This window comes from Lepidochelys olivacea, assembly GCF_965140295.1.
Source record: "Lepidochelys olivacea isolate rLepOli2 genome assembly, chromosome: 2".
Taxonomy (NCBI): Eukaryota; Metazoa; Chordata; order Testudines; family Cheloniidae; genus Lepidochelys; species Lepidochelys olivacea.
The window spans coordinates 11838788-11851569 of NC_140412.1; the positions used below are offsets into that span (position 1 = coordinate 11838788).

Sequence of the window (12782 nt, forward strand, 5' to 3'; positions counted from 1 at the left end):
GTTGCCATATAGATTTTTTAACACCACACCATGTTGTCTTTTTTGCTTGCAGGGGTTTGGGGTTTTTTTGTTTTGCCTACTGCGTACATTTTACAAAAAGAAAAGGAGTACTAGTGGCACCTTAGAGACTAACCAATTTATTTGAGCATAAGCTTTCGTGAGCTACAGCTCACTTCATTGGATGCATTAAGTGAGCTGTAGCTCACGAAAGCTTATGCTCAAATAAATTGGTTAGTCTCTAAGGTGCCACTAGTACTCCTTTTCTTTTTGAGAATACAGATTAACATGGCTGCTACTCTGAAACCTGCGTACATTTTAGTTTGTTGTTACAGAGATACTTGTGATTCCTGAGTGGGCTGCCAGTGCTGATTTATTTAGCAGTGCTACATATTATTATTCCTTTGGATTTGAACTTCCAAAGGATGTGGAGAGATATTCAGGACACTCAGGCAGCACAGGGGATTGCTCTAGTATAAGAAGCTACTAGCTGGCTAGCTAGATTCTTAAGTCAGTCAGTGAACAAAGGTTAATATCACTATCTTGAAAAATTTTCAGCTGATCCTTGATAAAAGGACATGTTACTTATTGTGAAACCATAGTCCCTTCATTCTGAATCCTATATACCAGACAATCAGTCATTTCCTGTTGTTCATAGCTGAAAAATTGACCCCCTGAAGTTTGGAAAGCGAAAAGCAATAGGCACTTTTGAAATTTTTACACAAGTCCCATTTTTGAAATGACTTTGACACTTAGAAGCCTTAAGTCTCATTGAAAGTTAATACGACGTAGGCTCCTAAATGCCTTAATCACTTTTGAAGATGGGACTTGGGCTCCTAGGTTACTTAGGTGCTTTAGAAAATGTTAACCTTTATCTGCTTGCTCCTACATCAATGGCTTAATATGTACAGTACTTGAGCCGTCCAATGGAGGAATTATGAGAAACAATATGCTCGTAGCAATGGCCTTGGAAAGAGAGAGAGAGATAATTAGTGGGTGAAGTATGAATTTTGCAATGCTGGATGTGATAGGCGTTTACCTAGTACAGATTAAACTGGGCTCTTTCTCTCTGATTTGAAAACTTGATTGAATTTGAGTCCAGTCACTCAGTGCTCCTTCCTTCTTTGTCACTGCTTGGTCATTTTAGTCATAATGGTAGGTAATTTAGGCCATCATCTAATCCCTTTAACATGCCTTGTCTTTTCTCAATCTCATTTCCTATCCCATCTTCAGGCATGTCCCCCACACCCTGCCTATATCTCTTTCCCTTCCCCTCTGCTATTAGTAACTTTGACTCTGTAAAGCACTTTGGGGTACAGTTTATGTGAAAGGACAAGTGTACGGAGAATGAAGTTGTGTTTGTATCGGCAGCATTCTTTCTGTTGATTCTCAGGTCTCTATCCGCCTGGATGGAGAGAACAAAGCCGTGGAGTACAGTTCCATTGGGCTGACCAAGGACGCAGTACGAGTGGTCTTTCGAAATGCACGAGTCAGTGATTTGTTTGACCGCAGCTGGCATAAGTTCGCACTCAGCATTCAATCCAAGAGCGTCTCCCTCTACATTGACTGCAAACTAGTGCAGATGTTGCCTATTGAAGACAGAGAAAATATTGACATTCAAGGGAAGACCGTGATTGGCAAGCGCCTGTATGACAGTGTACCCATAGACGTAAGTACTGAGTCTGTGGATTCATTCCCAGGGGAATTATATCCGTCTGTGCAAGGTTGATGGGGTTTCTGGTGTCATACTCTCACTGAACCCTTTCTTTATTCACTGTCATTTCCTGAATCTTTGCATTTGATTAACTGTCTGAGGGCTTGTCTACATTACCCACTGGATCGATGGGCAGTGATTGATCCAGTGGGGGTTGATTTATTGCGTCTAGTCTAGATGCAATAAATCGAATGCCAAGTGCTCTCCCATCGACTCCGGTACTCCACCGGAGCGAGAGGCGCAGGCGGAGTTGACCGGGGAGCATCAGCCATCAACTTACCGCAGTGAAGACACCCTGGTAAGTAGATCTAAGTATGTCAACTTCAGCTACATTATTCACGTAGCTGAAGTTGTGTAACTTAGATCGATCCCCACCCCCCCACCTACCCCCAGTGTAGACCAGACCTCAGAATGGCTGACATCTCATCAGATACCAGGGTTTCCATCTTTTAACCTGAGAGTACTGAAGTGTGCAGTACAGGGATACAAACAGGGGGATCCATTTCATTCTTCCAGCCAGTCTGAGCTTGCCATTGCTAAACCCATGTCCGCAATCCTAGGTATCGCTCACCTACAAATATAATCGCCAAATCTAGATACTACCAAACAGCATCTGAATGTCTCTTTGCTGACCCAACCTGGCCCTACATGGGGTTTCATGTGTAGTAGTTAGAAGCAGGAAAGACTCATTAAATCACTGAGTCCTCTCCTGCAACATCAGAATACGGTCCTCACCAAACCGAGAATAAATCCAGCATTAAATTAGTACCATGCTTGGTCTTAGAGAAAAGATCAAGATACTTACACTGGGCCTGGTTCTCTTCTTACATGCATGTAAATCAAGGCTAACTCCGTTGAAGGTATAAGGGGCCTGTGCAAAGTGAATCCCGTGTGCATGTAACATGACATAGTAGCATTTTACCCACGGGTGGGGGGGGGAGGGAGGAGGGGGAAATGACAGTGTGGGTTGAACACAATGAATGCCGTCCTATCCAACTGAAATTGCAGGGGGACTATAGGTAGGCAGAATGTAAATTTCCAGATAGGAATTTGGCCAGGACACAGAGGTTAATATACACCCTTGTATTTTCTTTTTGTAAAAAGCATCACAGGATCTTTAATGAACACGGAGAGTCAGGCTCTCATTAGCATAGTGCCCTGCACAGAATGCTGGGGTGTTGACAGAGACGGATGCGTGTCAGCTATGGAACCCCCAGAACCATTGTGATCTGGCCTTTGTCTGTATTGTTTGCACTCTTTGTATCGAAACACTAGGCACAAGTTGGCATTAATAATTCACAGCCTCTGAAACGTGGCTCTACTGTCTGTCTTTGTTTTTTAGTTTGATCTTCAGCGGATGGTAGTTTACTGTGATTCCCGACATGCCGAGCTGGAAACCTGCTGTGATATTCCCTCTGGACCAGTAAGATGTTGTTTTGTTTTTATATATATACCAAGACACTCTTAGTTTAGATCGATTATCCAAATAAGGGGTTGCAGCAGTGTGAGTTTGATGTTATAAAGGTGTTAGATCAAACCAATAGAATTGGTAACATGACAGTGATGAGTTTACTGGAAAAGAGAAATGTATTAAGCATTAAACCTTTCCATGTCCCTTTCCCCTGTCAAACTGTCGTGGGAAAGAGGAAAATCTGAAGGGTTCAACTGCTGAATGAAGAATAGAAATTGCACTTAAAAGGAGTCAGTGTGTTTCCTATTGCTGCTGTATGGAAAGAGCGCAGACAGCAACAGTTGCTAGTTAGTAGTCTCAGCCCACTAGCCAACGGACAGAGGTCTGCATTGCGAAAAACACCAGCACAGTGTGGAAGAAGCGTGCAGTGCCTCAGTCGCTGCAGTAGCTCCTGTTGGGATAAACAGGTTTGCAGGGTCCAGACTGGTACCTTTCACCAGCAGTTTTTAAAACCCCAAATCCAAAAAAACCCACTTGATTCTTCTGATCCCTAAGTCTCGGGAATTTGACATAGTTAGCAACATGGTTCAATAAATACCAATTTAGCTGCCATAAAGTGGATCAAAGGCCAACGAGATTTCGAGACGAGAAGACCTGATAATGACATGAGCTGTTTGGTTTTAGTGCCAGGTGACGGTTGTGACTGAAGCGCCACCTGCTGAAATAAGACCCACTGTCGGCAGCGAACAAGTGGGCCCCCAACACACCCTCAACTGTTCCTGTCCTGCTGGAGAAAAGGTGAGTGTGACTCTGTTCTCTTTTGGGAGCCTTTGTTTCTTCTCCCTGGCTAGCCCCTTGGGTTTTGGGAGTAGGATCTAGTAGAGGACCTTGACCGGCAGCGCCAGGCAGGATCACAGACTCCTAGATTGTAAGCCTGTTGGGGAAAAGGACTGTGTTTTAGGGATTTTGTCAGCACCCGTTCATTGGATCTTGATCCAGATTGTGGCTTCTGGAGATCAACCTAGAAAATGAAGCAGCAATTGTTACCACCCCTTTTAAGTACAGGTTTTGTAAGACATAATAGGAATAGGCTGGTAGGGTAAATGTAAGCCATGCAGAAACAATCCCTTTGCCTTTAGTGGAGTTGAGCCTGTTTAAATCAGCAGTGAATGTGGCCTTTAAGGTGTTAGCACTGCAGCCATACTTTCATTGCTGACTTTTTTCTTTTAGCGTGTCACTGCTCAAACCTTGAGGACGTGTAGCTTCTCGTCCATTGCCCGCTGAAATGGACTCTTCCATTGTGGGGCTCTTTCTATTGTCTCTGGTGTGCCCTTAGTGTGCTGGCATGTAGTGAGAAGAGCAGTCTCCAAATAGTTTCTTTGTTCTCTCTTTAGGGTGAGAGGGGCTCAGCTGGCCCTGAAGGTCCTAGAGGTCCAAAGGTCAGTAGTATTTTTCCATTTTGTCTATTTAAAAATACCATATGAGGTGCTGGGTTATTCTCTATGACAGGAAGAGTTTAAGGAACAAAGTCCAATTAACTTGACAAGAGAAGGGTTGGATGTGTTCAAGGTGGGCTATGGGAAATGCAGTAGTTAGTGTGCGTGTCTTGACTATGCTCACCCCCAAGTTTCACTGAAGTGGCTTTATGTAGCTTATAGAAGCACTAACATACAACATTTTTGTTTCTACATTGGCTGTTTCTCAAACGAGTGTTATCCATGAGGCTGACATCACAACTTTGATGGCGAGTCTCCAGTAATTCTGCACTGTCCCCAAGCTAAAAGGCCACATCATTACTGTTCATCATCCACCAGAACTTTACTGAGACAGGGGTAGGAGAATGGAGCCCTGTAATCTAGTATCCCAGCAAAAGCATTTGAGTCATGGGGTGAAGTTAAATATGGGCTATATTTCTAATTAGGTTTCTTCTTAGAATGCACAGAGTAAACCAAACATTCTTTCCCCCAATGATTCTAAATCCTACTTAGCTGGATGATGCTGACTTCTCATGAAGTGTGAGAGGGAGCTCACTTATGCTGTATGTTAAGGTTAAAATCCCAAAGCCTGGCTTTTTGGAGAGGCTTGCTGTACTGTCAATAGTTAAATGTTTCCGGGATGCCAAAAGAAATACTTTGGGTATATATTTTCTGCTGGGGCAAATGGAGACAGGCTTGTTGACTTTAAGCTGCACCTGTTTAAAATGGCTGAGAATTTGACCTGTTGTTTCCATGGGACTATAAATAGCCCCATTCCTATTTTCATCTGTGACAGCTTAAGTGATGATGGGCTATTCTTCAGAATGACAGAACCATGAGAAATGAGTGTGAGAAGAACACAAAAGGATGGCAATGATAAAACAAAAGAAAGAAAATGTATGTTGTCTCATCCACTGGCACAGCCCTGCAACAGACTCCAGAAACACTAGTGACTATCCCACTTCACTCTCAGTAAAATGGTGTGAACACAGTTCTGTAGATGGAGGATTGAATAGCAAGCCTTATTCACTGATCTACAGCTAGTAATCACCTGGCTTTGATGTTCCATAAACCATGTGCATCCAAGGACCTATAAGGTTTGTGTAATAGTGATCTAATGAGCTGTGCACAGACGCAGGAGTTGGGGACTCTTGACTTTTAATCCAAGCTCTGCTGATGAATCACTGTGTGGGAGAGGGGACGTTATTTAGCCTCCCTTACCCTTATCTTACCTATCCACTAAATAGAGCTAATTCTTTGTGCCTGCCTCACAGGGATGCTGTGAAGATTAATTAGTAAATGGATGTGAAGCCCTTTATGGCATTTGTGGACCAGTTAATATCTAGGCTAGACTGTTGGTCTTTAGGCAGCCCAAAGGAGAGTATCCCCTCTCCACCAGCCTGTACATGTGTAAGGCCAACAGACCCGGGTCGTTGGTGGGCGGGATCGAACCTGGGGCCTCTGGAGCTTAAAGCATGAGCCTCTACCGCATGAGCTAAAAGCCAACTGCCTCTTAGCTAAGGCTGTTAAGCAGACTTATTTAATTCTCTCTCTAAGTGGTCTTGGTGCCATTATCACTACAAAAGTTTTTTTCTCCTGCTGATAATAGCTCATCTTAATTAATTAGCCTCTTACAGTTTGTATGGCAACTTCCTCCTTCTCTGTATGTGTTTCTTCTTACTATATGTTCCATTCTATGCATCCGATGAAGTGGGCTGTAGTCCACGAAAGCTTATGCTCTACTAAATTGGTTAGTCTCTAAGGTGCCACAAGTACTCCTTTTCTTTTTGCGAATACAGACTAACACGGCTGCTACTCTGAAACCTGCACTTATTGTGACATTATCTGACTCCTGTGAATATTCCATGGAACTGAGCAAAAATCAGAAAGTGGGGAGGAAGTTTAACCTTCTATTTTTCTTCAATTTAAATCCCATAACCCAGGGCAAACCATGGAACTCGCAAAGATTAGAGAAAGGAAAAGCTCCTTTAGAGGTGATTGTCTCTGCCTCAGCCCACTATGTTGTCAAAGTGAGGGTAATGTACTGTGACACTGAATGTTTTGTTTTGGAAGGAGATGTAGCAACGAAAAAAATTAGAGAAAGAAGCAGAAACAGACTTGGAAGAATCAGCTTGTGTACAGGGCAGACTGAGTTTGGTTGTTAATGTGCTGCAGAATACAATTGTTAACACCATCTTTATTTAATTATTCTTGGATGCAGCATGCTTTTCACACCTATTTTCATAGGATTCTAAGGCCAGCAAGGAACACTGTGATCATCTAGCCTGACCTCCTGTATAACACAGGCCATAAACTTCCCTAAATTAATTCCTGTTTCCTAGAGCAGATCTTTCAGAAAAATAAAGATCCAATCTTGATTTAAAAGTTGTCAGTGATGGAGAATCCACCACAACCCGTGTAAGTTGTTCCAAGGGTTAATTACCCTCCCTGTTAAAAATGTGCACCTTCTTACTGGTCTAATTAAAGAATTAGACTTCATCGCATCTGTCTGGGTTGTCTCCATCAGAGAATGTATGTGTCCCAGCAAGGGGCTCAGTAAGTGGTGGAGCTGAACACTTCTTAGTTACAAGCGTGGACAAGGGCAAATTGAATTCAGCACCATCTCAGAAATCATGGTTAAATCCCATTTTATCCAGAATGGGGAAATCTTTGGCTGCTGCAAGATCTATTGTAGCTAGCTCTATGCTGTTTCTTCCCAGTTAGGGTGACCATATTTCCCTATGCTGAATACAGGACACCTGGTATAATTACTCATATTCAAGCGAGTTCAATGGCAACCAATCAGAACTATGCCGTACAAACATTCAAATTCACATCAAGTTGACTGAGCCACTGCTAAAAGGAAATACTGTGTAGTTGGATTATTTTTATTTACCTTCTTGTCTTTTAGGGTTCACAGAGGGAGGGGTGACACACACACACCCCTACCTCCCCCCCACACACATGGGGAGAGGTGACCCACACACACTTCCGTACACCTCTCTCACATGGGGTGGGGGGGGTGACCGACCAACCGACCTGACCCTCCCTGACTGGCCTTCTCTGCCCTCCATGCCTTGCTGGGCCCCCCGGGATGGAGCGCCTCTCCTGGTACCTGGTGCTGCATCTTCCCGAGGCAATGGGGTGGGGGTGGGGCCGTGGGGTCACATGCCCCCCTCACGCAATTTCTGTCTGGGTTCACACCAGAATGTGGCCAGCAGCAGCCTTTCAGCACTGTGCGGGAGGGAAGGGACGGAAGCTGCTTCCAGTCGCAGAGGAGGCAGCGGGGGAGCGGGGGAAGGGATGATCTGGCCTGTGTCTTTTCAGAGCCCATTTCTTCCTTCCCCACCATCATGGCTGGAAGCAGTTTGTCCGTTCCTGCCTGCACAATGTTCTAAGGCAGCTAACACCTCCAGGCTGCTGCTGGCCACCAACATATCCCAGCTGCCTCCTGTCCTCACAGCTACAGCAAGGGCAGGAAGGGGTTAAGCCCTAGGGATGCATTGTGCACCAGGGGCCAGGGAACCTGACTGCAGGAGCTTCAGTGAACTCAGCCAGAGAGGTGGCTCAGCAGGGAAGGGTGCTTGGGGACGGAGTAGCCTCATGCTCCCTGGGGGCAGGACCTGAGGGGGTGGGCTGGGGTGAAGAGGGTACTAAGCTCCTGCCTCGGGGGCTGCTGCAAGCCTGCAGGTTTGGGGAACAAACAGGCTGGAAATCGCTTTCCGCCCTCACTCCAGAGCTTAGCTGAGGGGCGGAGAGGCTTCTCCACCATGCCAGCGCTGTGCGGGGCTTTGGCACATTCAGGGCTTGGCTCCCCCTGGCCAGCGCCCCAAGCTGGAGGTCTTGGGCTTCCCCGAGGGCGCCAGCCCAGCCAGAGGCAGTGGGGAAAGGAAGGAGTCTGCTGGCCAGGCTGTTGATGAGCTGAGTGCTCTGACCGGGGGTTGGTTCTCCACACAGAGCTGGGAGCGGGGCGTGCCCCACCGGAAGGGATATGGAGAAGCAGCGGGGCTGGGGGTGGGGGGCGCAAAGGGCAAAGCAGGGAGAGGACAGCGAGAGGGGGAACAGGTAAAAGGCTGAAGGGTGGGCAACAGAGGCAACACGTAACCGGCCGCCGCCTGGCACCTGCCTGCACCCACCAACCACTGCAGCACAAAGCCAGTGCCTGCCGGAAATGGGACGGGAGCGGGGCCCTTCTGGCCGAGAGCCGGCATGCAGCAGGGGCTGCGCTGATGGACCAGCAGGGGGAGTGGCTGGCCCCGTGCACTGGATCTTTGCCCCGACACCAGCCTTGCACACCCATCCCTATCGTTGGCCACTGGACACCCCCCCGCCCAACCCATTCACTCCTGGTAGGCAGGTGGCTGGTGAGCAGGGATCCGGCCAGCAGCAGGACCCGCCAGTACTGATGGGGGCGAGACAGAAAATACGGGACAATCTGCCCGTTTTTAAGAAAAAGTCGAGACACAGGCAGGAGGACTTAAATAGAGCACTGTCCCTTTAAAAACAGGACGTCTGGTCACCCTATTCCCAGTCCCTCCTGGAGTAGGATGTAGGAGTCCAGCAACCCCTGACTGATGTAAGAGCTTCCAGCAAGAGGAGCCTTGAGGTTGCTTTGAGTTGTGGTAGGGGCTGAACTGGCCCCTGTCTGTGATTGGGGTGTGGAAGATCATTCAAACTCATCTTTGTTTTTACTCCTAAATGACACAGAATTCAGTTCCAGAGCTGGTAGGAATTTTCTGAACAAAAACAAAACAAAAATCTGGATTTTTCACAAATATTTTTTTTATTTTTCTAGTTTTTATGGATAAAATGGGAAAATGGAAAAAAAAAACCCACATTTTTTCAGTGTATCTCTTTTCTTTTCCTCCTCTTTCTCATTTTCCCCTTTCCCTTTCTTGCTGCCTTTTTCAAAATAGAAAAAGGGGGGCCAGGGAAGAAAACCCCACAACATGGAAAAAAACAAAACCTAAAATTTTCTGAAACCAAAATGTTCACGACAAATTCAGAATAAGTGAAAAATGGTTCCTTTTTGGAACCGACAAAACAGAGATGACTAACATTTTTGAAATTTTTCATTATTTCCCCCCTTTTTTGAACTATTTTAACAACTAAGGGATAGAGCTCTCGGGATCTAATGCAGTCCACATTTCAAAGGCTGGGAATCCTCACTGTATTGAAAAGGAATTGTAAAGGTAAGGCCTTCTGAGGGTCCTCAAGGGAGACATCTTTTTGCCTTGACATTGCCCCTTCGAGGATTCCATGCGTATTTTAAAATCCACGACTGCATATAAATCATACACCAACACCCAAGCTTCCCATGTACTGGAAACAAAGTGATGCATGGGTGGGCTTTCTGATTGCAGCAGCACCTGCTCTGTTGCTAGCTGTTAAATTGGGGCTTTGAGGAATGTGGGCTTCAGTATTGTGAGACAAATCTTTGATACACTTAAATAACAAAGACACATTTGAAATATTGAATATACAAATGTTAACATGGGGCAACTGTTAAGTTGAATCAATTCTTAGGCACAATCAGCAATGGCCGTGTGCCTTTCGGAAGAGCAATATACTTTACAGTCTTGTGGTGCTCACACCCCTTTCCTCTTCTGCAGGGAGAAAGTGGCAGCCCAGGACTTCCTGGTCTAAAAGGAGAAAAAGGAGACTCGGTAAGTCAGAGCTGTCAGAGGCTGACTGATCTTGTAGTGGAATATTAGCGATGGGAAAATGGTTGTTCTCCTAGTGATTGCATGGGGCTTATGGTTCTGTGAAAGGAGTTCGGCTTACTGAGCAGTCCCTCGTGGCCAGAGTTCTATTTTCAGCAGACTCCCTCTGTTCTTTGTCTTCATGGCCCCTTAGGTTATATCTGCCCTGCAGTTAGACACCCATGGCTGGTCTGGGTCAGCTGACTTGGGCTTGCAGGGCTCAGGCTGCAGGACAGTGAAATTGCTGTGTAGATATTTGGGTTGGAGCCCAAGCTCTGGATCCTGACGAGGGGGAAGGGTCCCAGAGCTCGGGCTACTCCAACCTGAGCCTGAACATCTACACTGCAGTTCTATAGCCCGGCAGCATGAGCTCAGCTGACACAGGCCAAACATGGGTGTTTAACTGCAGTGCAGACATACCTTTACAGACCCACCACAGCCTTCCTTGTAAGTCCTACCACCCTCCACTTGGGGCTTTTTAATGACCGCAAACAGTCCCACTGATAACGTCCATCACTGCAATCCAAAGGTTCCCACATATCTCTGGCTCTTCTGCCATCTACAAAGAGCTCTTTCCCTGCCATAGCATAAGTGTCTCTCCTCGGAGCTTAGCCTTCTGGCTCTGGCTTCCTTCTCTTGCCAGTGTTTCCCGTGTTCTAAGGGAGAAGGCCCTGTCTATATACTGTCCTCCTCCAGGGAGTTCCTCCCAGTTGGCTGGAAGAGAGGAGAGCCCTGCCCCACCCTATACTACAGGATTTCACATCCCAGTGTCCTAACTACCAAGGACAGCTTCTTCTTGTCCACTACCAGGCCATTTCCTGGGCCGTTGATCCTTCCAGCGCCCTGGAATGGGGTCTTCTGGCCCACTCTGCTCTTCAAGGGTCAGTATTCTTCATGCAGCTTGTGCTCATCCTCCGAGCAGGGATGATATTCACCCTTCTAGTGTCAGTCAGCTGATGCCATTCTCTGTGCGTTTCAATGCTTTGTCACTCAACCCGACAGCTAGTTGGCCTGTTGTTGGCCTTTTAGTTCAAATGTGTGAATTGGATACATTGACTGCGTAGCACATCCAGGAGGGACACTGTGGTGCATTGATATACAAAGGAAAGAGTCGATCTTTGCTGTTTACATTAAGGTGACATTGGGATCTCATTTCAGTCAGTTGCTCCTGATAAAAAATGCCACCCTCTGGCTCATTATTTAATAGAGAAAAAAGTCTGGGTTTTTAACGGCGATCAGGACTAATTAAAGCTGAGAGTGTCTCTGTTTTTGGAAGCTTAATGTCATAAATATTAACTAACATCTTATGTAGAATAAGGGATAAGTGTGGTCTGGTGCTTGAAATGCAGATGCTGGGGTTCAGAAGATCTAGGTTGTTGTCTGAACTGGGGAAGTCACTTGACCTGTTTGTGCTGCTCTGTTATATAGGTATAATAATATTGATCTATATAATAAGTGCATCTTTAATTAAATAAAAAAGTGTAACCCTGAAGAAGCGTAGGTAATTTCCTAAGCAACCACATGATTTTGTTGTTGCACATCCTGTCTTCCTCTCCCACCAGGGTTTATCTCCATCTCGCCTTATGTTTTGTCTGAACTTTGCTCATGATCCTGAAGTTGGACCTACAGGGACAGACCCTTGCACCTCTGTGGGCCAGTTGCAGGACCATGACCTTAGATTATAAACTGTTCCAGAGCAGGATCTCTGTCTTGTGCTTTTCTTCAAGTAAAGGGCCATGCACATATGCACCTGTATAAATAATGAATAATAAAATCTGCACGGGTGTTTTGACAATTAACATTTATAAAGTGCTTTGAGATCTTTGAATAAAAGTTGCAATGTAGCATTATTATATATTAAATTTACCTTCCCTCTCCTTTCTAGGGCAGAGGAGCATATGGCAGAGGACAGAAGGGAGAACAGGTATGGTGATATTGTTAATTATACAACACAGTTAGATCATAGCTCACTCCATGACTATGTTTAGCTCAAATTCTAATTTTGGAACCCATGGGAGCTTCCAGAGTAAGACCTGCAGGAGGGAGACAATTATGAAGAAAGAAAATTCAGGAGATATACACTGGTTGGATTTTAGTAAAGGAAGTGATATACTTTCTCGCACACACTTCATCAGAGATGTTAAGATTTGTCACTGCTTTGCCCCTGGGGTAGTCTCAGTTCCCGCTGAGCAAAGTGTGTGTAAAATGCAATCACATCAGAATGGTAACACTCACTTGGACAAGTGGGAAGGACTACACAAGGAGCAATGCAATGGAGAATCAGGCTTCGTCTAATGGATCAAAAACTGGCTCAAGAAACATGAACAAAAGGTACTGATAAGTGGCAGTGCATTGATTTTTACAGAGGTATTCGAGTACTGAAGGGACTCACAGTAAATATCTTATTGAATATTTTCATTAATCTGAAAGAGGGAGAAAACTGCATGTTCATGTTATTGCAAATATTAATAAGGACAGAGAAA

The 12782-nt window shown here is 45.4% G+C and overlaps 1 protein-coding gene across 1 annotated transcript in view; it reads left to right on the forward strand.

The window, feature by feature from the left end:
• Window positions 1-12782, forward strand: part of COL22A1 (collagen type XXII alpha 1 chain) — a 333446-nt gene that overhangs the window by 123530 nt on the left and 197134 nt on the right. The window contains exons 7-12 of the mRNA XM_084619138.1: window positions 1391-1666; window positions 3054-3134; window positions 3807-3920; window positions 4517-4561; window positions 10210-10263; window positions 12185-12223. Of these exons, the coding sequence (XP_084475264.1) occupies window positions 1391-1666; window positions 3054-3134; window positions 3807-3920; window positions 4517-4561; window positions 10210-10263; window positions 12185-12223 (609 nt within the window). The remainder of the gene's footprint in view (window positions 1-1390; window positions 1667-3053; window positions 3135-3806; window positions 3921-4516; window positions 4562-10209; window positions 10264-12184; window positions 12224-12782) is intronic.